The sequence below is a fragment of the Oncorhynchus mykiss genome, chromosome 9, assembly GCF_013265735.2.
Source record: "Oncorhynchus mykiss isolate Arlee chromosome 9, USDA_OmykA_1.1, whole genome shotgun sequence".
NCBI classification, from domain to species: domain Eukaryota; kingdom Metazoa; phylum Chordata; class Actinopteri; order Salmoniformes; family Salmonidae; genus Oncorhynchus; species Oncorhynchus mykiss.
Window position 1 is genome coordinate 76,600,629 of NC_048573.1, and position 23,937 is coordinate 76,624,565.

Below are 23,937 nucleotides of genomic sequence, written 5' to 3' on the forward strand. Positions count from 1 at the left end.
CAGAGATGGTTGTTCTTCTGGAAGTTTCTCACATCGCCACAGAGGATCTCTGGAGCTCTGTCAGAATGACCATCGGGTTCTTGGTCACCTGCCTGACCAAGGCCCTTATCCCTCAATTGCTCAGTTTGGCCGGGTGGCCAGATCTAGGAAGAGTCTTGGTGGTTCCAAACTTCTTCCTTTTAAGAATGATGGAGGCGACTGTGTTCTTGGGGACTTTCAATTGAAGTTAGGTGGACTCAAAGTTGTCAAAACATCTCAAGGATGATCAATGGAAACAGGATGCACCTGAGCTTAATTTCAAGTCTCATAGCAAAGGGTCTGAATACTTTTTTAAGTAAGGTATTTCTGTTTTTTTTTTATTTTTTAAATTAGCAAACATTTCTAAAAACCTGTTTTTGCTTTATCATTATAATGTATTGTGTGTAGATTGATGAGCAAAACATTTTAGTTAATCCATTTCAGAATAAGGCTGTAACTTAACAAAATGTGGAGAAAGGGAAGGGGTCTGAATACTTTCCAAATGCACTGTATATGGTTTTAAACTGACCTGACTCCGTCCTTCATGGTCTGCCCCTGTAGCCTGTTTTAACATGTGTGTTTTTTAAGCTGACCTGACTCTGTCCCCCTTCTCTCCGCCTGCAGCCTGTCTTCACCCCCCACTGATACGGCGTGTCCTTCCACCAGCTCAGTGATGACGTCTCGGGTGTTGATGAGGCAGGAGCTGATGCGCCAGCAGGCCAGGGACCAGGAGAGGAGAGAGGCCCAGCAGCAGGTCTCCTCGGCCCAGTTACACACCACCGACTCCTCCCCAGCCATCTCCATGGCCCCAGAGCATACTGAAGCCCGACCACCCCCTGCCCAGGTTCCTGTGGAGGTCCTCAAGGTAAGGTCATATGACCACCCCCGGTTCAGGTTCCTGTGGAGGTCCTCAAGGTAAGGTCATATGACCACCCCCTGCCCAGGTTCCTGTGGAGGTCCTCAAGGTAAGGTCATATGACCACCCCCTGCCCAGGTTCCTGTGGAGGTCCTCAAGGTAAGGTCATATGACCACCCCCTGTTCAGGTTCCTGTGGAGGTCCTCAAGGTAAGGTCATATGACCACCCCCTGTTCAGGTTCCTGTGGAGGTCCTCAAGGTAAGGTCATATGACCACCCCCTGTTCAGGTTCCTGTGGAGGTCCTCGAGGTAAGGTCATGACTTTCCTGAAACTCTCGGAGGGCTGTTGGGTTTGCAATTCACTAGAAACGCCTGGTCTGTTTGTGTGTCAAAGAAATGACAGTTGGAGAGTTCCAGAATTGCGGACATGATAATGATAAGATACTATAGTGCAGGAGTCCTGCAGTCCCCCAAACACATAGACCATCAGCAACATGGGTATGAATCACAACCCTTTCACCCTGTTTCCCTACATCTACTGTCAATACATCATCTGGAGGGCTTGAGGAGGGCTGGTCTTGAGGAGGGCTGGTCTTGAGGAGGGCTGGTCTTGAGGAGGGCTGGACTTGAGGAGGGCTGGGTTGGTTTTGGGCAGGACTGGGTTGGTTTTGGAGAGGACTGGGTTGGGTTTTGGAGAGGACTGGGTTGGGTTTGGGGAGGACTGGGTTTGGGGAGGACTGAGTTTGGGGAGGACTGAGTTTGGGGAGGACTGAGTTTGGGGGGGACTGGGTTTGGGGGGGACTGGGTTTGGGGAGGACTGGGTTTGGGGAGGACTGAGTTTGGGGAGGACTGAGTTTGGGGAGGACTGAGTTTGGGGAGGACTGGGTTTGGGGAGGACTGAGTTTGGGGAGGACTGGGTTTGGGGAGGACTGGGTTTGGGGAGGACTGGGTTTGGGGGGACTGGGTTTGCTTTTGACCACAAACGTTTTAAATCGAAGTGGGAGATGTTGCAGATACTGTATTACATTGTCTCTCTAACTAACGCCAGTGTCTCTCTCTCACTCTCTCTCCAATAGGTTCAGACCTACCTGGAGAACCCCACTAAGTACCACCTCCAGGCCTCCCAGAGACAGCAGGTTAAACACTACCTCTCCTCCACCGTGGGGAACAAACTGACCAATCAGACGCTGGGCGCCTCCCCCTCACCTCACTCCGGATCCGCCCCCGAGCTCCAGCCTGCAGCCAGCAGCTCTCCTAGCAGCCCATTGGCTGTGCTCAGCCTGAGCTCCAACAAAGAGGAGGTACGGGCCAGATCTCTTATGAATATTACTAACAATAATAGATTAAACTAATTTTGGTCGAGGAATTCGTGAAATAGGTTGTATGGAGTGTAATGCAATACAATGTCATATTATGAATCTACAATGTATGTTCGTAACCCTAGGCAACATGGCCCTGGAGGCTCACTGGGATGTTGGTATCTACACGACTCCAACAATGATCCATTTCAACTCAATATGTGTATTCCCCATTTATTTAATTTTTTAAAAACATAAATGTACTGTAATTAAAACTGCTAAATGTTCTCTCTGCCTCATGACACAATGTGTAGACTTGCAGGATGTTAGATTTAAAGCTGCAACAACAACAACAACATCTCTCTGCCCCATTGACAAAATGTGTAGAAATGTGCTCCATTTTCTCTTCGATACCAAGAGGCTTTAAAGTGCTCCTTCCCAGGGCCTGAGACTCTGTTTGTCTGTCCATGCACAGTCAAAGTCCTAGGAAAAGTCCTTGTATTTTTGATTTGATTTTATTCCAGTTGTGTTCCTATTATGAGGGGGGGGGGGGGGGGGGTCCCTGATGAATTTTGCTATCGCATAAAGTGGTCCCTGGCCCCAAAACGTTTGAGAACCCCTGTTCTATTCTACATGAGAGAACCCCTGTTCTATTCTACATGAGAGAACCCCTGTTCTATTCTACATGAGAGAACCCCTGTTCTATTCTACATGAGAGAACCCCTGTTCTATTCTACAAGAGAGAACCCCTGTTCTATTCTACATGAGAGAACCCCTGTTCTATTCTACATGAGAGAACCCCTGTTCTATTCTACATGAGAGAACCCCTGTTCTATTCTACATGAGAGAACCCCTGTTCTATTCTACATGAGAGAACCCCTGTTCTATTCTACATGAGAGAACCCCTGTTCTATTCTACATGACAATCGCCTCTGTTTTATGCAATACATTTCTATAACGTTGTAAACTCGTCAACTGACACCACATCCTTTCAACACGCTTTGACCTAAATAACCAAACTTTATTCTATCAAACAAGACATACTGCAACTCTGTCTAGAATGTCCTCCATCTGTAAAATATTCATTTTAACCACATCTTGTGTGTTCCATGTATATATATATATATAATACACTGTCTTGGTCTTTCAGTTCCTTTAAAATTCAACAGTAGTTTGTTCCCCCTGTAATAACAATAGAATGTTGTCGTAGACAAGTTTCACGGGGTGTCTCTCTTTCTCACCTTTTCTCTGTGTGTTTGGTTCCACGTTATTCTGTCTGTCTGTCTGTCTGTCTGTCTGTCTGTCTGTCTGTCTGTCTGTCTGTCTGTCTGTCTGTCTGTCTGTCTGTCTGTCTAGCTGCCTGTGTGTGTCTGTCTGCCTGTCTGCCTGTCTGTCTGTTTAGCTGCCTGTGTGTGTGTCTGTCTAGCTGTCTGTCTGTCTGTCTGTCTGTCTGTGTCTGTCTGTCTGTCTAGCTGCCTGTGTGTCTGTCTGTCTGTCTGTATGTCTGTCTGTCTGTCTAGCTGCCTGTCTGTGTGTCTGTCTAGCTGCCTGTCTGTCTGTCTAGCTGCCTGTGTGTGTGTCTGTCTAGCTGCCTGTCTGTCTGTCTGTCTGTCTGTCTGTCTAGCTGCCTGTGTGTGTGTCTGTCTAGCTGCCTGTGTGTGTGTCTGTCTAGCTGCCTGTCTGTCTGTCTGTCTGTCTGTCTAGCTGCCTGTGTGTGTGTCTGTCTAGCTGCCTGTGTGTGTCTGTCTGTCTAGCTGCCTGTCTGTCTGTCTGTCTGTCTAGCTGCCTGTGTGTCTGTCTGTCTGACTGGGGCTGGTCTGTCTGTCTAGCTGCCTGTGTGTCTGTCTGTCTGACTGGGGCTGGTCTGTCTGTCTGTCTGTCTGCCTGTCTGTCTGTCTGTCTGCCTGTCTGCCTGTCTAGCTGCCTGTCTGTCTGTCTAGCTGCCTGTCTGTCTGCCTGTCTGTCTGACTGGGGCTGGTCTGTCTGTCTGTCTGTCTGTCTAGCTGCCTGTCTGCCTGTCTGTCTGTCTGTCTGTTTGTCTGTCTGTCTGTCTAGCTGCCTGTCTGCCTGTCTGTCTGCCTGTCTGTCTGTCTGTCTAGCTGCCTGTCTAGCTGCCTGCCTGTCTGTCTGCCTGTCTGTCTGACTGGGGCTGGTCTGTCTGTCTGTCTGTCTGTCTGTCTGCCTGTCTGCCTGTCTGCCTGTCTGTCTGACTGGGGCTGGTCTGTCTGCCTGTCTGCCTGTCTGTCTGACTGGGGCTGGTCTGTCTCCTGTCTCCTGTCTCCTGCACCTTGCTATGTGTATTCAGTACAAAATGGTTCTGTCAAATACAACAGTTCTAGGCTAATGACCTCTGCACACTTCACACCACAGAGACTTTAGTTAAAGGTGTACTCCGCTGTCTGTCGGTCTGTATTCGTCCTGAATTAACACATTACAGATTCAAGCTTTTGTTTTTGAACTTCTATAGTAAAATCACATGAATTTGCCCCTGAAGGGGGATGAAACAAGTTGTATTAAAATGTAATTTAACTGGATTTTCAATTCAGTTGGTCAAAAAAAGGTCTTACTCAGACATTAAGGAGGGGTTGAATTTCAGGAAGGAAGGAAAGAGCCTGAATAAGACACGTCGTACAATATTTGTGAATTTGTGCCTTAAAGTGCTGTGTGGAGTGTTTTACAGGTTAGAGGTTAGGTTGGGTTAGTTAGAGGTTAGGTTAGTTAGAGGTTAGGTTGGGTTAGTTAGAGGTTGGGTTAGGTTAGAGGTTAGGTTGGGTTAGTTAGAGGTTAGGTTAGGTTAGTTAGAGGTTAGGTTGGGTTAGTTAGAGGTTAGGTTAGTTAGAGGTTAGGTTGGGTTAGTTAGAGGTTAGGTTGGGTTAGTTAGAGGTTAGGTTAGGTTAGTTAGAGGTTGGGTTAGTTAGAGGTTAGGTTGGGTTAGTTAGAGGTTAGGTTAGTTAGAGGTTAGGTTAGATTAGTTAGAGGTTAGGTTAGTTAGGTTAGGTTAGAGGTTAGGTTAGTTAGAGGTTAGGTTAGGTTAGTTAGAGGTTAGGTTAGTTAGAGGTTAGGTTAGGTTAGAGGTTAGGTTAGGTTAGTTAGATGTTAGATTAGTTAGAGGTTAGGTTAGATTAGTTAGAGGTTAGGTTAGTTAGAGGTTTTCTATGTATGACTCACCCTTTCTCACCCTGACTAAACCGGTCTAACACGCTATCTCAGTCTGGCTGTATGTCTGACCCAAGGTGCTGGGGAGACCAGTTATCAGGGAGACCAGTTATCAGGGAGACCAGGGAGAAGGCCAGCATCCCGGAGTCGCCTCTTCACTGTTGACATTGAGACTGGTGTTTTGTGGGTACTATTTAATGAAGCTGCCAGTTGAGGACTTGTGAGGCGTCTGTTTCTCAAAACTAGACACTCTAATGTACTTGTCCTCTTGCTCAGTTGCGCACCGGGGCCTCCCACCCCTCTTTCTATTCTGGTTAGGGACAGTTTGCTCTGTTTTGTGAAGGGAGTAGTACACAGCGTTGTACGAGATCTTCAGTTTCTTGGCAATTTCTCGCATGGAATAGCCTTCTTTCTCAGAACAAGAATAGACTGACGAGTTTCAGAAGAAAGTTATTTGTTTCTGGACATTTTGAGCCTGTAATCGAACCCACAAATGCTGATGCTCCAGATACTCAACTAGTCTAAAGAAAGCCAGTTTTATTGATTCTTTAATCAGAACAACAGTTTTCAGCTGTGCTAACAGAATTGAAAAAGGGTTTTCTAATGATCAATTAGCCTTTTAAAATGATCAACTTGGATTAGCTAACACAACGTGCCATTGGAACACAGGAGTGATGGTTGCTGATAATGGGCCTCTGTACGCCTATGTAGATTACCATTAAAAATCAGCCGTTTCCAGCTACAATAGTCATTTACAACATTAACAATGTCTACACTGTATTTCTGATCAATTTGATGTGATTTTAATGGACAAAAAAAATGGCTTTTCTTTCAAAAACAAGGTAATTTCTCAGTGACTCCAAACTTTTGAACGGTAGTGTATATGTGTGTGTATATGTGTATATATATATATATATATATCCTCTACTGACCCCTGCGCTGTCTGTCTTTCAGATGGAAGATGTGATCGATGGCATCATCAGTTTTGAATCCGGTCTCAACGATGAGTTCTTTCAGTTGATGGACCCTGGTCTACAGCTAGCCAACACGGTAGGTATCCTTCTGTAAGTTGATGGACTCTGGTCTACAGCTAGCCAACACGGTAGGTATCCTTCTGTAAGTTGATGGACTCTGGTCTACAGCTAGCCAACACGGTAGGTATCCTTCTGTAAGTTGATGGACTCTGGTCTACAGCTAGCCAGCACGGTAGGTATCCTTCTGTAAGTTGATGGACTCTGGTCTACAGCTAGCCAACACGGTAGGTATCCTTCTGTAAGTTGATGGACTCTGGTCTACAGCTAGCCAACACGGTAGGTATCCTTCTGTAAGTTGATGGACTCTGGTCTACAGCTAGCCAACACGGTAGGTATCCTTCTGTAAGTTGATGGACTCTGGACTACAGCTAGCCAACACGGTACGTATCCTTCTGTAAGTTGATGGACTCTGGTCTACAGCTAGCCAACACGGTAGGTATCCTTCTGTAAGTTGATGGACTCTGGTCTACAGCTAGCCAACACGGTAGGTATCCTTCTGTAAGTTGATGGACTCTGGTCTACAGCTAGCCAACACGGTAGGTATCCTTCTGTAAGTTGATGGACTCTGGTCTACAGCTAGCCAACACGGTAGGTATCCTTCTGTAAGTTGATGGACTCTGGTCTACAGCTAGCCAACACGGTAGGTATCCTTCTGTAAGTTGATGGACTCTGGTCTACAGCTAGCCAACACGGTACGTATCCTTCTGTAAGTTGATGGACTCTGGTCTACAGCTAGCCAACACGGTAGGTATCCTTCTGTAAGTTGATGGACTCTGGTCTACAGCTAGCCAACACGGTAGGTATCCTTCTGTAAGTTGATGGACTCTGGTCTACAGCTAGCCAACACGGTAGGTAGCAAAATATCATACCAACAACATATGACAATGCATTCACTCCTGGAGATGAATGAATCATCTGTTGGCCCACTTCTTCAAGTGAAACACACATAGTAAGCCTTCTTGTAGATTGCTATCGCAGCAAGCAGTTAATAATGGAATCCTCTTCTCTCCTTCACTGAAAGTTGACCCTCGCTCTTATTGGCTTATCAACACATTGATAGCTGCATCTCTGTTTGTCTGTCATTGATTTGTTTTTTGTTTTTTTGGGGGGGGGCAGTTGAATGTCTATTCCGAGACAGTGGAATCCAGTCTCGCTGTGAGAGTAAACACACTTGTGACAGATGGCTAACAGTAGCCAGGACAGGGCTAGAGGAGCAGGCCAGGGTTACAGTAGGGCAGGGTGGGGTCAGCATGGTGCAGGAGGATAGGGAGGGGGGCTGCCTGGGTGTAGAATGCTGATAGCTTAACTGTGAAGAATGTGGAGAGAGTTGGCCAACTAAGAAGACTAAAGGTTAGCTAACAGTGGACTGGAGAGAAAGAGAGGAGAGGTGTTTTTTTTCTCCTCCTGAACATGTTTCCCCATTTCTCAACCGCCTGTTCTGAGAGAAAGGGGAAGCGACTGAGTGTGAGAGCAGTTTGGTTCGGCAGGAGAAAGATGAGGATACTGGTTGTTCTGCAGGAGCAGCAGCAGCATGATGATAACAAAATAAACAAGATGATTGAGGTAAACTAAAGTATTGTTGTTCTGTGGAATTTGTTTGTAGTTAGATGAGATAAGAGGTTTTTTTTTTAAAGTTTGTTTGGATTTGCTTAGGTTTTACATTCTCACTGAATTGATTTTGACATTGTAGCTGTCTAAAGGGTCTATCTTAACTTGAAACTGAGATATAGACATGCTAACAACGTGGTTATTACTGTATTCTGTTAATGAAACTGAGATATAGACATCCTAACAACGTGGTTATTACTGTATTCTGTTAATGAAACTGAGATATAGACATGCTAACAATGTGGTTATTACTGTATTCTGTTAATGAAACTGAGATATAGACATGCTAACAACGTGGTTATTACTGTATTCTGTTAATGAAACTGAGATATAGACATGCTAACAACGTGGTTATTACTGTATTCTGTTAATGAAACTGAGATATGGACATGCTAACAACGTGGTTATTACTGTATTCTGTTAATGAAACTGAGATATAGACATGCTAACAACGTGGTTATTACTGTATTATGTTAATGAAACTGAGATATAGACATGCTAACAACGTGGTTATTACTGTATTCTGTTAATGAAACTGAGATATGGACATGCTAACAACGTGGTTATTACTGTATTCTGTTAATGAAACTGAGATATAGACATGCTAACAACGTGGTTATTACTGTATTCTGTTAATGAAACTGAGATATAGTCATGCTAACAACGTGGTTATTACTGTATTCTGTTAATGAAACTGAGATATAGACATGCTAACAACGTGGTTATTACTGTATTCTGTTAATGAAACTGAGATATAGTCATGCTAGCAACGTGGTTATTACTGTATTCTGTTAATGAAACTGAGATATAGTCATGCTAACAACGTGGTTATTACTGTATTCTGTTAATGAAACTGAGATATAGACATGCTAACAACGTGGTTATTACTGTATTCTGTTAATGAAACTGAGATATAGTCATGCTAGCAACGTGGTTATTACTGTATTCTGTTAATGAAACTGAGATATAGACATGCTAACAACGTGGTTATTACTGTATTCTGTTAATGAAACTGAGATATAGACATGCTAACAACGTGGTTATTACTGTATTCTGTTAATGAAACTGATATAGACATGCTAACAACGTGGTTATTACTGTATTCTGTTAATGAAACTGAGATATAGACATGCTAGCAATGTGGTTATTACTGTATTCTGTTAATGAAACTGAGATATAGACATGCTAACAATGTGGTTATTACTGTATTTTGTTAATGAAACTGAGATATAGACATGCTAACAACGTGGTTATTACTGTATTCTGTTAATGAAACAGATATAGACATGCTAACAACGTGGTTATTACTGTATTCTGTTGATGAAACTGAGATATAGACATGCTAACAACGTGGTTATTACTGTATTATGTTAATGAAACTGAGATATAGACATGCTAACAACGTGGTTATTACTGTATTCTGTTAATGAAACCGAGATATAGACATGCTAACAACGAGGTTATTACTGTATTCTGTTAATGAAACTGAGATATAGACATGCTAACAACGTGGTTATTACTGTATTCTGTTAATGAAACTGAGATATAGACATGCTAACAACGTGGTTATTACTCTATTCTGTTAATGAAACTGAGATATAGACATGCTAGCAATGTGGTTATTACTGTATTCTGTTAATGAAACTGAGATATAGACATGCTAACAATGTGGTTGTTACTGTATTCTGTTAATGAAACTGAGATATAGACATGCTAACAACGTGGTTATTACTGTATTCTGTTAATGAAACTGAGATATAGACATGCTAACAACGTGGTTATTACTGTATTCTGTTAATGAAACTGAGATATAGACATGCTAACAATGTGGTTATTACTGTATTCTGTTAATGAAACTGAGATATAGACATGCTAACAACGTGGTTATTACTGTATTCTGATAATGAAACTGAGATATAGACATGCTAACAATGTGGTTATTACTGTATTCTGTTGATCCTGTTGTGAATAGTAAATAATGTTGGTCATATTGACAGGTGCCTGTTAAACAGTTAGCACACTCTGCACGGCGCCTGTTAAACTGTTAGCACACTCTGCATGGTGCCTGTTAAACTGTTAGCACACTCTGCACGGTGCCTGTTAAACTGTTAGCACTCTGCACAGTGCCTGTTAAACTGTTAGCACACTCTGCACGGTGCCTGTTAAACAGTTAGCACACTCTGCACGGTGCCTGTTAAACTGTTAGCACACTCTGCACGGTGCCTGTTAAACAGTTAGCACACTCTGCACGGTGCCTGTTAAACTGTTAGCACACTCTGCGTAGCGCCTGTTAAACAGTTAGCACACTCTGCACGGTGCCTGTTAAACTGTTAGCACACTCTGCACGGTGCCTGTTAAACTGTTAGCACACTCTGCACGGTGCCTGTTAAACTGTTAGCACTCTGCACGGTGCCTGTTAAACTGTTAGCACTCTGCACAGTGCCTGTTAAACTGTTAGCACACTCTGCACGGTGCCTGTTAAACTGTTAGCACACTCTGCGCGGAGCCTGTTAAACTGTTAGCACACTCTGCGCGGAGCCTGTTAAACTGTTAGCACTCTGCGCGGAGCCTGTTAAACTGTTAGCACACTCTGCGCGGAGCTGTTAGCACACTCTGCGCGGAGCCTGTTAAACTGTTAGCACACTCTGCGCGGAGCTGTTAGCACACTGCGCGGAGCCTGTTAAACTGTTAGCACACTCTGCGCGGAGCCTGTTAAACTGTTAGCACTCTGCGCGGAGCCTGTTAAACTGTTAGCACACTCTGCGCGGAGCTGTTAGCACACTCTGCGCGGAGCCTGTTAAACTGTTAGCACACTCTGCGCGGAGCTGTTAGCACACTGCGCGGAGCCTGTTAAACAGTTAGCACACTCTATTAAACACAGTATTAATTAAACACAGTATTTATTAAACACAGTATTTATTAAACACAGTATATATTAAACACAGTATTTATTAAACACAGTATTTATTAAACACAGTATTTATTAAACACAGTATTTATTAAACACAGTATTTATTAAACACAGTATTTATTAAACACAGTATATATTAAACACAGTATTTATTAAACACAGTATTTATTAAACATAGTATTTATTAAACACAGTATTTATTAAACACAGTATTTATTAAACACAGTATTTATTAACACACAGTATATATTAAACACAGTATTTATTAAACACAGTATTTATTAAAATGACGGCTTTCTATGTTTTCTACATTGATTTATTTGAATGTTTTTCCTATGGTATGTTAATACTCTGTAAGCATGGCCACAGTGGGGACAATGGGCAAAGAGGAAGGAGTTTTAAAGAAACATAGATAGATATATTTAAAGATTTGTGTCATGTCCATCCATGGAGTTCTGTTTTTTTCTATGACTCCCAAAGTATTGTTCACATTGTGAGTTGAGTTTTTAGTTTTTCCTTCTGTCTTTTCAGATTTACTGTTATTTTGTTTGTACATTTAGTGATTTATACCGGTCAGTGGTTGCTTTCTGGTTGTGCTGTTTTGGATGAATGAATGAGTATCTATTTGATTAGAGGTTGAAGCCTGTCCACTGGGCAGAGAGAGAGGTGAGAGATCATGACCGTGTTATACCTTGGCTAGGGTTGCAAAAAAAGTCCAGTAACTTTCCCCCCAAAATTCTTCTGTTTTTTATTTTCTTCCAGAAATCCTGGTTGGATGGTTCCAGATTTCCTCTTTATTCCCTCCTGATTCCAGGAATCTATTTTCCAACCAGGATTTCTGCAGAACCAGGGGAATTTGAGGAAAGATACCAGAATTTTGCGAATCCGAACCTCATCTGATATGTAGACATTAGACGGAGTCTGGAATTCACATGATCAACGTTCCAGGGAAGTTATCACTGGAGTTATGTTTTAATATGTTGAGACTCCGAGACTTCTGACATCAAAGCACATTCTGTTGTCACTGCTTTCTGCTTCTGCTTGGATGAGGGCGGAAGTAGACCGAGTACTACATTTGGGAAGTTGTTGATGACCTCGAAAAGCTGTTGTATCGTTGTTGTTGTTTACACCTTATGAGTGGTGTTGTTGTTGTTTACACCTTATGAGTTGTTGTTGTTGTTTACACCTTATGAGTTGCTGTTGTTGTTTACACCTTATGAGTTGCTGTTGTTGTTGTTTACACCTTATGAGTTGCTGTTGTTGTTTACACCTTATGAGTTGCTGTTGTTGTTGTTTACACCTTATGAGTGTTGTTGTTGTTGTTTACACCTTATGAGTGTTGTTTACACCTTATGAGTGTTGTTGTTGTTTACACCTGATGAGTTGCTGTTGTTGTTGTTGTTTACACCTTATGAGTTGCTGTTGTTGTTGTTGTTTACACCTTATGAGTTGCTGTTGTTGTTGTTTACACCTTATGAGTGTTTGTTGTTGTTGTTTACACCTTATGAGTGTTGTTGTTGTTTACACCTTATGAGTGTTTGTTGTTGTTGTTTACACCTTATGAGTGTTGTTGTTGTTTACACCTTATGAGTGTTGTTGTTTACACCTTATGAGTGTTGTTGTTGTTTACACCTTATGAGTGTTGTTGTTGTTTACACCTTATGAGTGTTGTTGTTGTTGTTGTTTACACCTTATGAGTGTTGTTGTTGTTTACACCTTATGAGTGTTGTTGTTGTTGTTTACACCTTATGAGTGTTGTTGTTTACACCTTATGAGTGTTGTTGTTGTTGTGTGTATGCAGCTGCCGGTGTCAGTGAACATGCTGGATGTGTTCAGCAGTGGAGGGATGGCTGCTCCTACCATCACCGTCTCCAACTCCTGTCCTGCTGACCTGCACACCATCAAGACTGAGTTAACTGGTACCGGTAAATAATTCCTCTCTCAGTCACCTTTATCCTTCAGTACCCCCTCTCGCTCATATCTCTATCTTTCTCTTGTCTGCCTGGTCTCTAAATCACACTCAATCCCTAGCTGTTTCTGAACTGTCTCTATCTCTCTATATTTCTCCCTGTGTCTCAACTTTCTGCCTTTCTCTTACGCTGTCTCTCTCTCTCTTACTCTCTCTTTCTGTCTCTGTCGCTCTCTTACGCTGTCTCTCTTACTCGGTCTGTCTTTCTCTTACTCGGTCTATCGCTCTCTTACTCTCTCTTTCTGTCTCTGTCGCTCTCTTACTCTGTCTTTCTCTCTATTTCTCTACTTCTCCCTGTCTCTCAACTTTCTGCCTGTCTATCTCTTACTCTGTCTATCTCTCTCTTACTCGGTCTATCTCTCTCTTATAGGGTCTGTCTTTCTCTCTAACTCGATCTCTCGCTCTGTATCTGTATCTCTCTCCCTCCCCCATCTTGCTCTCTCGCTCTCATTCTCTCTCTCTATTTTTCTCTCTCTTTAAAGTTCTTACTCAGCATTGCTCACCCAGACTTCCCCTGTCCAGTCAGTCAGTCACAACTAGAACTATCAGTCCTCGTCCATATGTTTCTCAATATAAACCTCTGCCTCAGCCTTAGAGCCATAGTCATGTTTCTCAATATAAACCTCTGCCTCAGCCTTAGAGCCATAGTCATGTTTCTCAATATAAACCTCTGCCTCAGCCTTAGAGCCATAGTAATGTTTCTCAATATAAACCTCTGCCTCAGCCTTAGAGCCATAGTCATGTTTCTCAATATAAAGCTCTGCCTCAGCCTTCCGCTCAGTCATTCCCTCTTCCTAGTTCATCTCTGGTAATATAGACTGAGTGTACGAAACAATAGGAACGAACACCTGCTCTTTCCATAACATCAAATCAAATCAAGCTTTATTTACACAGCACATTTCAGACAGGGAATGCTTTCAGACCATGTGCTTTACAGGGGAAAAAATAAAAATAAAAACAATGAAAATAAAAAATGAAATATTTACTACACAATAAACATAAGAGGATAAAAAAGGAAAAGTAGAGTTAAAAAGGTGTGTTTTAAGATCTCTTTTAAATATGTCCACAGTTTCAGCCCCCTCAGGTTCTCTGGCTGGGAGCATAATAACTAAAGGCTGGGGGCATAGTAACTAAAGGCTGGGGGTATAGTAACTAAAGGCTGGGGGCATAGTAACTAAAGGCTGGGGGCATAGTAACTAAAGGCTGGGGGCATAGTAACTAAAGGCTGTCTCTCCATGCCTCTTGGTCCCCCTCAGGTTCTCTAGCAGGCTATTCCAGAGGCTGGGGGTATAGTAACTAAAGACTGGGGTAATAGTAACTAAAGGCTGGGGGCATAGTAACTAAAGGCTGGGGGCATAGTAACTAAAGGCTGGGGGCATAGTAACTAAAGACTGGGGTAATAGTAACTAAAGGCTGGGAGCATAGTAACTAAAGGCTGGGAGCATAGTAACTACAGGCTGGGAGCATAGTAACTACAGGCTGGGGGCATAGTAACTAAAGACTGGGGTAATAGTAACTAAAGGCTGGGAGCATAGTAACTACAGGCTGGGAGCATAGTAACTACAGGCTGGGGGCATAGTAACTAAAGGCTGGGGACATAGTAACTAAAGGCTGGGGGCATAGTAACTAAAGGCTGGGGGCATAGTAACTAAAGGCTGGGGGCATAGTAACTAAAGGCTGGGGGCATAGTAACTAAAGGCTGGGGGCATAGTAACTAAAGGCTGGGGGCATAGTAACTAGAGGCTGGGAGCATAGTAACTAAAGGCTGGGGGCATAGTAACTAAAGGCTGGGAGCATAGTAACTACAGGCTGGGGGCATAGTAACTAAAGGCTGAGGTAATAGTAACTAAAGGCTGGGGGCATAGTAACTAAAGGCTGGGAGCATAGTAACTAAAGGCTGGGGGCATAGTAACTAAAGGCTGGGGGCATACTAAAGGCTGGGGACATAGGAACTAAAGGCTGGGAGCATAGTAACTAAAGGCTGGGGGCATAGTAACTAAAGGCTGGGGGCATAGTAACTAAAGGCTGGGGGCATAGTAACTAAAAGCTGGGAGCATAGTAACTAAAGGCTGGGGGCATAGTAACTAAAGGCTGGGGACATAGTAACTAAAGGCTGGGGGCATAGTAACTAAAGGCTGGGGGCATAGTAACTAAAGGCTGGGGGCATAGTAACTAAAGGCTGAGGTAATAGTAACTAAAGGCTGGGGGCATAGTAACTAAAGGCTGGGGGCATAGTAACTAAAGGCTGAGGTAATAGTAACTAAAGGCTGGGGGCATAGTAACTAAAGGCTGGGGGCATAGTAACTAAAGGCTGGGAGCATAGTAACTAAAGGCTGGGGGCATAGTAACTAAAGGCTGGGGACATAGTAACTAAAGGCTGGGGGCATAGTAACTAAAGGCTGGGGGCATAGTAACTAAAGGCTGGGGGCATAGTAACTAAAGGCTGAGGTAATAGTAACTAAAGGCTGGGGGCATAGTAACTAAAGGCTGTCTCTCCATGCCTCTTGGTCCTAGGCTTTGGGATAGTTAAAAGGCTGCCTCTCCATGCCTCTTGGTCCTAGGCTGTCTCTCCATGCCTCTTGGTCCTAGGCTGTCTCTCCATGCCTCTTGGTCCTAGGCTGTCTCTCCATGCCTCTTGGTCCTTGGCTTTGGGATAGTTAAAAGGCTGCCTCTCCATGCCTCTTGGTCCTGGGCTTTGGGATAGTTATAAGGCTGTCTCTCCATGCCTCTTGGTCCCAGGCTTTGGGATAGTTAAAAGGCTGTCTCTCCATGTCTATTGGTCCTAGGCTGTCTCTCCATGCCTCTTGGTCCTGGGCTTTGGGATAGGTAAAAGGCTGTCTCTCCATGCCTCTTGGTCCCGGGCTTTGGGATAGTTATAAGGCTGTCTCTCCATGCCTCCTGGTCCTAGGCTTTGGGAGAGTTAAAAGGCTGCCTCTCCATGCCTCTTGGTCCTGGGCTTTGGGATAGGAAAAAGGCTGTCTCTCCATGCCTCTTGGTCCTGGGCTTTGAGATTGTTAAAAGTCTGCCTCTCCATGCCTCTTGGTCCTGGGCTTTGGGATAGTTATAAGGCTGCCTCTCCATGCCTCTTGGTCCTAGGCTTTGGGAGAGTTAAAAGGCCAGAGAACCTGAGGGACCTACTGGGTACATAACTTAAAGCATGTCTGACGTGTTGGGGTGCACAATCAATTTAAAAACCAATAGAAGAATCTTTCAAATTAATGCTAAAACTCACAGGCAGGCAAGGCAGTGTAGAGAACTTAACACCAGTGTGATGTGTGCTCTCTGTCTGGTCTTGGGTCAGTACCCGTGCTGCAGCATTCTGTATGTTATGCAGTTGACCAATGGCTTTCTTGGGTAAACCAGACAAGAGAGCATTACAGTAGTCAAGCCTGCTTGTAATAAAAGCATGGATGAGTCTCTCTGTATCAGCCTGAGAGAGAAACCTTGGCACTGTTCCTCAGGTGGTAAAAAGCCTTTTCACATAATGAGAAAATGAAAAAAGTTTTTTAGAAATGATTGCAAATGTATTAAAAATAAAAACGAATACGGTATTTATGTAAGTATTCAGAGCTTTTGCTATGAGACTAGAAATTGAGCTCCGGTGCATCCTTTTTCCATAGATCATCTTTGAGATGTTTCTACAACTTGATTGGAGTCCACCTGTGGTAAATTCAATTGATTGGACATGATTTGGAAAGGCACACACCTGTCTATATAAGGTCCCACAATTGACAGTGAATGTCAGAGAAAAAAAACGAAGCCATGAGGTCGAAGTTATTGTCCGTAGAGCTCCGAGACAGGATTGTGTCGAGGCACAGATCTGGAGAAGGGTGCCAAAACATTTCCGCAGCATTGAAGGTCCCCAAGAATACAGTGGCCTCATCATTCTTTAATGGAAGAAGTTTGGAACCACCAAGACTCTTCCTAGAAACCTGGCACCAACCCTACGGTGAAGCATGGCGGTGGCAGCATCCTGCTGTGGGGATGTTTTTCAGCGGCAGGGACTGAGAGACTAGTCAGGATCGAGGAAAGGATGAATGGAGCAAAGTACAGAGAGATCCTTGATGAAAACCTGCTCTCACGACCTCAGACTGGGGTGAAGGTTCACCTTCCAACAGGACAACGACCCTAAGCACACAGCCAAGACAATGCAGGAGTGGCTTCAGGAAAAGTCTCTAAATGTCCATGAGTGTCCCAGCCAGAGCCCTGGACTTGAATCCGATCGAGCATCTCTGGAGGGACCTGAAAATAGCTGTGCAGCGACGCTCCCCATCCACCCTGACAGAGCTTGAGGGGATCTGCAGAGAAGAATGGGAGAAACTCTCCAAATACAGGTGTGCCAAGCTTCTAGCAACATACCCAAGAAGACATGAGGCTGTAATCGCTGCCAAAGGTGCTTCAACAAAGTACTGAGTAAAGGGTCTGAATACTTATGTAAATGTGATATTTTTTTTTTATTCTAAAAACCTGTTTTTACTTTGTCATTATGGGGTATTGTGTGTAGATAGATGAGGGGGGGAAAAACAATTTAATACATTTTAGAATAAGGTGGTAACGCAACAAAAAGTCAAAGGGTCTGACTACTTTCCGGGTTGCAGTGTATAGAAATGTAGTGTATAGAAGCTGAACAGAATCAAACCTTGTGGAATGTCCCGCGATATTTATCTTCTCTGAGTTAAAAAACTATTGACTGGTTCAATAGGTCCTAAATCGATTTAGAAATAGACCCGGAGAGGCCAACCCACCTCTCCAGTCTGTCCAGAAGGACATCATGGTCACCAGTGTCGAATGCAGCGCTTAAGAGTACAAGGACAGAGAGCTGTTTGGCATCTGTGTTGGCTCTAAAGCCATTTGCCACTTTAACTAAGGCTGTCTCTGTGCTGTGGTGGGCACAAAAACCTAATTAGAATTTTTCTTAAATACAGTAGGCTCTTCAAAAATAATTTACGTGTTTGAAAACCAATTTCTCCAGGATTTTGCTTAAAAGTGGAAGGTTGGAGATTGTCAGGAAAAAATCTGAAAATTGCTATGAGCTGAAGAATCGAAATGACTTTCCTTCAGAAGGGGTTTCTCCATAGCAGTTTTTAGTGATGTGGGGAAAGTGCCTGTGAACAGGAAGAGATTAACAATAGCTTGCACTTCTTCAGATATGCAATTAAAAACTGTTTTGAAGAAGGTGGTGGGGATAGGATGGAGAAGGCAGGTAGAAGGCTTAAGTTGTGATATCCCTTTCCTGAGCATGTCTGTGTCAACCAGGGAAAATACATCCATAGAGCCATTGTGTGGTAGGCCAGTGTAACAGTATAGCTTCCGTCCCTCTCCTCGCCCCTACCTGGGCTCAAACCAGGGACTCTCTGCATATATCAACAACTGACACCCACGAAGCATCGTTACCCATCGCTCCACAAAAGCCACGGCCCCTGCAGAGCAAGGGGAACCACTACTTCAAGGTCTCAGAGCAAGTGACGTCACCGATTGAATCTCTATTAGCGCGCACCACCGCTATCTAAGCTAGCCATTTCACATCGGCTACACCAGCACCACCGCTAACTAAGCTAGCCGTTTCACATCCGTTACACCAGCACCACCGCTATCTAAGCTAGCCGTTTCACATCCGTTACACCAGCACCACCGCTAACTAAGCTAGCCGTTTCACATCCGTTACACCAGCACCACCGCTAACTAAGCTAGCCGTTTCACATCCGTTACACCAGCACCACCGCTATCTAAGCTAGCCGTTTCACATCCGTTACACCAGCACCACCGCTATCTAAGCTAGCCGTTTCACATCCGTTACACCAGCACCACCGCTAACTAAGCTAGCCGTTTCACATCCGTTACACCAGCACCACCGCTAACTAAGCTAGCCGTTTCACATCCGTTACACCAGCACCACCGCTATCTAAGCTAGCCGTTTCACATCCGTTACACCAGCACCACCGCTAACTAAGCTAGCCGTTTCACATCCGTTACACCAGCACCACCGCTAACTAAGCTAGCCGTTTCACATCGGCTACACTGGGGCTCACATCATCAAGCTTCTCATCAGGTCTTGACTGATACCCAGCCTTGTGTTGTTTATCTTATCTCTGAAATATGCCACAAATTAACCACATGGGTTTGCGGGGGTAGGATCTACGGTGGAGAAGAGCACTCTCTAAAGACTCTGATCAATAGTGATCAAGTTAGTAAAAATTAGCCCGTCTGGCATTTCTAATGGCCTTGTCACATACGCCAAGTTGCTCTCTCAGAATATCATAATGGACCTGCAACTTTTGATCTTCCGCTCTCCCTTTTTCTGCAATTTCTCTTAAATATAAATGTTTTATTTAACTTTATTTTATTTTTTATTTTTTTATTTTTTTATATATATATTTAAAAAAAAACATTTTACCCCTTTTTCTCCCCAATTTCGTGGTATCCAATTGTTGTAGTAGCTACTATCTTGTCTCATCGCTACAACTCCCGTACGGGCTCGGGAGAGACGAAGGTTGAAAGTCATGCGTCCTCCGATACACAACCCAACCAGCCGTACTGCTTCTTAACACAGCGCTCATCCAACCTGGAGGCCAGCCGCACCAATGTGTCGGAGGAAACACCGTGCACCTGGCCACCTTGGTTAGCGCACACTGCGCCCAGCCCGCCACAGGAGTCGCTGGGCGGGAGCCCAATTGATTCGTTTCCTCACTCATCCAAGGGGCTCTTCATTTGGATGTGGCCTTTTTTCAACTTTACTGGCATTGACATAGACGGACCAGGTGTATCCGGAAAGAGGGGGGAGGGGGGGGTGTTCCTAATGTTTTGTACACTCAGTATATACAGTGCCTTGCGAAAATATTCGGCCCCCTTGAACTTTGCGACCTTTTGCCACATTTCAGGCTTCAAACATAAAGATATAAAACTGTATTTTTTTGTGAAGAATCAACAACAAGTGGGACACAATCATGAAGTGGAACGACATTTATTGGATATTTCAAATTTTTTTAACAAATCAAAAACTGAAAAATTGGGTGTGCAAAATTATTCAGCCCCCTTAAGTTAATACTTTGTAGCGCCACCTTTTGCTGCGATTACAGCTGTAAGTCGCTTGGGGTATGTCTCTATCAGTTTTGCACATCGAGAGACTGACATTTTTTCCCATTCCTCCTTGCAAAACAGCTCGAGCTCAGTGAGGTTGGATGGAGAGCATTTGTGAACAGCAGTTTTCAGTTCTTTCCACAGATTCTCGATTGGATTCAGGTCTGGACTTTGACTTGGCCATTCTAACACCTGGATATGTTTATTTTTGAACCATTCCATTGTAGATTTTGCTTTATGTTTTGGATCATTGTCTTGTTGGAAGACAAATCTCCGTCCCAGTCTCAGGTCTTTTGCAGACTGCATCAGGTTTTCTTCCAGAATGGTCCTGTATTTGGCTCCATCCATCTTCCCATCAATTTTAACCATCTTCCCTGTCCCTGCTGAAGAAAAGCAGGCCCAAACCATGATGCTGTCACCACCATGTTTGACAGTGGGGATGGTGTGTTCAGCTGTGTTGCTTTTATGCCAAACATAACGTTTTGCATTGTTGCCAAAAAGTTCAATTTTGGTTTCATCTGACCAGAGCACCTTCTTCCACATGTTTGGTGTGTCTCCCAGGTGGCTTGTGGCAAACTTTAAACAACACTTTTTATGGATATCTTTAAGAAATGGCTTTCTTCTTGCCACTCTTCCATAAAGGCCAGATTTGTGCAATATACGACTGATTGTTGTCCTATGGACAGAGTCTCCCACCTCAGCTGTAGATCTCTGCAGTTCATTCAGAGTGATCATGGGCCTCTTGGCTGCATCTCTGATCAGTCTTCTCCTTGTATGAGCTGAAAGTTTAGAGGGACGGCCAGGTCTTGGTAGATTTGCAGTGGTCTGATACTCCTTCCATTTCAATATTATCGCTTGCACAGTGCTCCTTGGGATGTTTAAAGCTTGGGAAATCTTTTTGTATCCAAATCCGTCTTTAAACTTCTTTACAACAGTATCTCGGACCTGCCTGGTGTGTTCCTTGTTCTTCATGATGCTCTCTGCGCTTTTAACGGACCTCTGAGATTATCACAGTGCAGGTGCATTTATACGGAGACTTGATTACACACAGGTGGATTGTATTTATCATCATTAGTCATTTAGGTCAACATTGGATCATTCAGAGATCCTCACTGAACTTCTGGAGAGAGTTTGCTGCACTGAAAGTAAAGGGGCTGAATAATTTTGCACGCCCAAGTTTTCAGTTTTTGATTTGTTAAAAAAGTTTGAAACATCCAATAAATGTCGTTCCACTTCATGATTGTGTCCCACTTGTTGTTGATTCTTCACAAAAAAATACAGTTTTATATCTTTATGTTTGAAGCCTGAAATGTGGCAAAAGGTCGCAAAGTTCAAGGGGGCCGAATACTTTCGCAAGGCACTGTATATAATATCACCAGTACTACACACACCGACGTGTCTATATGACTTGCATGTTTTTGTTATTTTAAAACATTCTAAACATGCATAAAGTAATGAATTAATGAATTTTTTTTATTTTTTTTTATTTCTCTTTGTATTTTATGCTTCAAGATGTCTTCCTCATTAACTTCCAATATGAAATGTATCTTCTAGTGGTGGAGGCTAAAGCTATGATGAAGGAGCGACAGAAAAAGGACAATCATAACCAGAGTGAGTATAGACTAATACTTTACTGCCAATGGGTATGTTAAATGTATTTTATTACTGTAACGGCTTTCATATAGTGAAGGAGAGTCGGACCAAACTGCAGCGTGTAGATTGCGATCCATGTTTATTTAAACACACGACTAAACACAAACACTACAAAACAATAAACGAAACGAAAACCGAAAACAGCCTAATACTCGTGCACATAAACACATACTTGTGTCAACTAACATCAAACAAGGACATCAAGACACTCAGGACAATCACCCACGACAAACTCAAAGAATATGGCTGCCTAAATATGGTTCCCAATCAGAGACAACGATAAACACCTGCCTCTGATTGAGAACCACTCCAGACAGCCATAGACTTTGCTAGATAACCCCACTAGCTACAATCCCAATACATACACACCAAAACCCCAGGACAAAACACACCACAATACAAAAAACCCGATGCCACACCCTGGCCTGACCCAATACATGAAGAAAAACACAAAATACTTAGACCAGGGCGTGACAATTACGTCTAACATTTTTAACAGCACCTTGGTGATAATGTTGACATGTTACGATTCTTCTCCTAGTTGAGAGACGGAGGAGGTTCAACATCAACGATCGCATCAAGGAACTGGGAGCTCTCATCCCCAAATCTAGTGACCCGTGAGTTCCTATGGACAGAAATTAACCCTATTCTTTAGTTACCCTAACCCAAATCTAGTGACCCCGTGAGTTCCTATGGACAGAAATGAACCCTAACCCTTAGTTACCCTAACCCAAATCTAGTGACCCGTGAGTTCCTATGGACAGAAATGAACCCTAACCCTTAGTTACCCTAACCCAAATCTAGTGACCCGTGAGTTCCTATGGACAGAAATTACCCCTGACCCTTAGTTATCCAAACCTAGTGACCTGTGAGTTCCTATGGACAGAAATTACTTATAGCAGATAACACATTTGCTGTTCTCAAGTGCATGATTATTCAATCATGACAGACTGTAGATTGAACAACCTATATAGATTACCTATAGGTGCTTAAACCGTTAACTGCAACGCCACTGTGCCATTCTCCTCAATGCCCCCCCCCCCCGCTACTATTCGTATTTAATCACCTCGCTGTTCCTTTCTCCTCACTGACCCCCCCTGCTACAACATAGTATCTAATCATGCCGCTGTTCCTTTCTCCTCACTGACCCCCCCCTGCTACAACATAGTATCTAATCATGCCGCTGTTCCTTTCTCCTCACTGACCCCCCCTGCTACAACATAGTATCTAATCATGCCGCTGTTCCTTTCTCCTCACTGACCCCCCCCTGCTACAACATAGTATCTAATCATGCCGCTGTTCCTTTCTCCTCACTGACCCCCCCTGCTACAATATAGTATCTAATCATGCCGCTGTTCCTTTCTCCTCACTGACCCCCCCCTGCTACAACATAGTATCTAATCATGCCGCTGTTCCTTTCTCCTCACTGACCCCCCTGCTACGGAGACAGGGAGACGCGTTGGAACAAGGGCACCATCCTGAAGGCGTCTGTGGACTACATTAGGAGGCTGCAGAAGGAGCAGCAGAGAGCCAAGGAGGTGGAGACCAGACAGAGGAAACTGGAGCACAGCAACCGCAGCCTACTGCTACGTATACAGGTAACACTGACAGTAACCTACTGCTACGTATACAGGTTAGGACAATAAAGTCAAACGGGCAATCAGTATGCTGCAAGGAAGGCTGGTAGTCAATCAGTATGCTACAAGGAAGGCTGGTAGTCAATCAGTATGCTGCAAGGAAGGCTGGTAGTCAATCAGTATGCTACAAGGAAGGCTGGTAGTCAATCAGTATGCTGCAAGGAAGGCTGGTAGTCAATCAGTATGCTGCAAGGAAGGCTGGTAGGCAATCAGTATGCTACAAGGAAGGCTGGTAGTCAATCAGTATGCTGCAAGGAAGGCTGGTAGTCAATCAGTATGCTGCAAGGAAGGCTGGTAGGCAATCAGTATGCTGCAAGGAAGGCTGGTAGTCAATCAGTATGCTACAAGGAAGGCTGGTAGTCAATCAGTATGCTGCAAGGAAGGCTGGTAGTCAATCAGTATGCTGCAAGGAAGGCTGGTAGGCAATCAGTATGCTGCAAGGAAGGATGGTAGTCAATCAGTATGCTGCAAGGAAGGCTGGTAATTACTTACGTGTGATGTTGGAATGATCTTGTTTCATTGGAAGTGCTAGAAGTAAATTGCCTCAGGCGAAATCAATAATCTGTGGCGTTCCCCAGGGCAGTGTGCTAGGGCCTCTACTATTTCTACTGTACATTAATTAAGCTAGCATCTCTCCTGGCCAATAATCTGCGGAAATGTGCAACGCCAAATGCTAATCGTACTCGATAAAACTCAAACTTCCATTAAAACACACATGCA

At 43.7% G+C, this 23,937-nt stretch overlaps 1 protein-coding gene across 5 annotated transcripts in view; it reads left to right on the top strand.

The window, feature by feature from the left end:
• Nucleotides 1-23,937, top strand: part of LOC110531290 (transcription factor E3) — a 45,271-nt gene that overhangs the window by 17,603 nt on the left and 3,731 nt on the right. For 2 of the 5 annotated variants that reach the window (XR_005053397.1, XM_036989081.1), the window contains exons 3-9: nucleotides 643-883; nucleotides 1,951-2,175; nucleotides 6,283-6,378; nucleotides 12,683-12,806; nucleotides 21,482-21,538; nucleotides 22,122-22,197; nucleotides 23,010-23,178. Coding sequence is in view for 4 of the 5 variants with exons in the window: in XM_036989081.1 (XP_036844976.1) it covers nucleotides 692-883; nucleotides 1,951-2,175; nucleotides 6,283-6,378; nucleotides 12,683-12,806; nucleotides 21,482-21,538; nucleotides 22,122-22,197; nucleotides 23,010-23,178 (939 nt within the window). In the remaining variant the exon portion in view is untranslated. The remainder of the gene's footprint in view (nucleotides 1-642; nucleotides 884-1,950; nucleotides 2,176-6,282; nucleotides 6,379-12,682; nucleotides 12,807-21,481; nucleotides 21,539-22,121; nucleotides 22,198-23,009; nucleotides 23,179-23,937) is intronic. The other 3 variants (XM_036989084.1, XM_036989083.1, XM_036989082.1) reach the window with 3 other exon arrangements.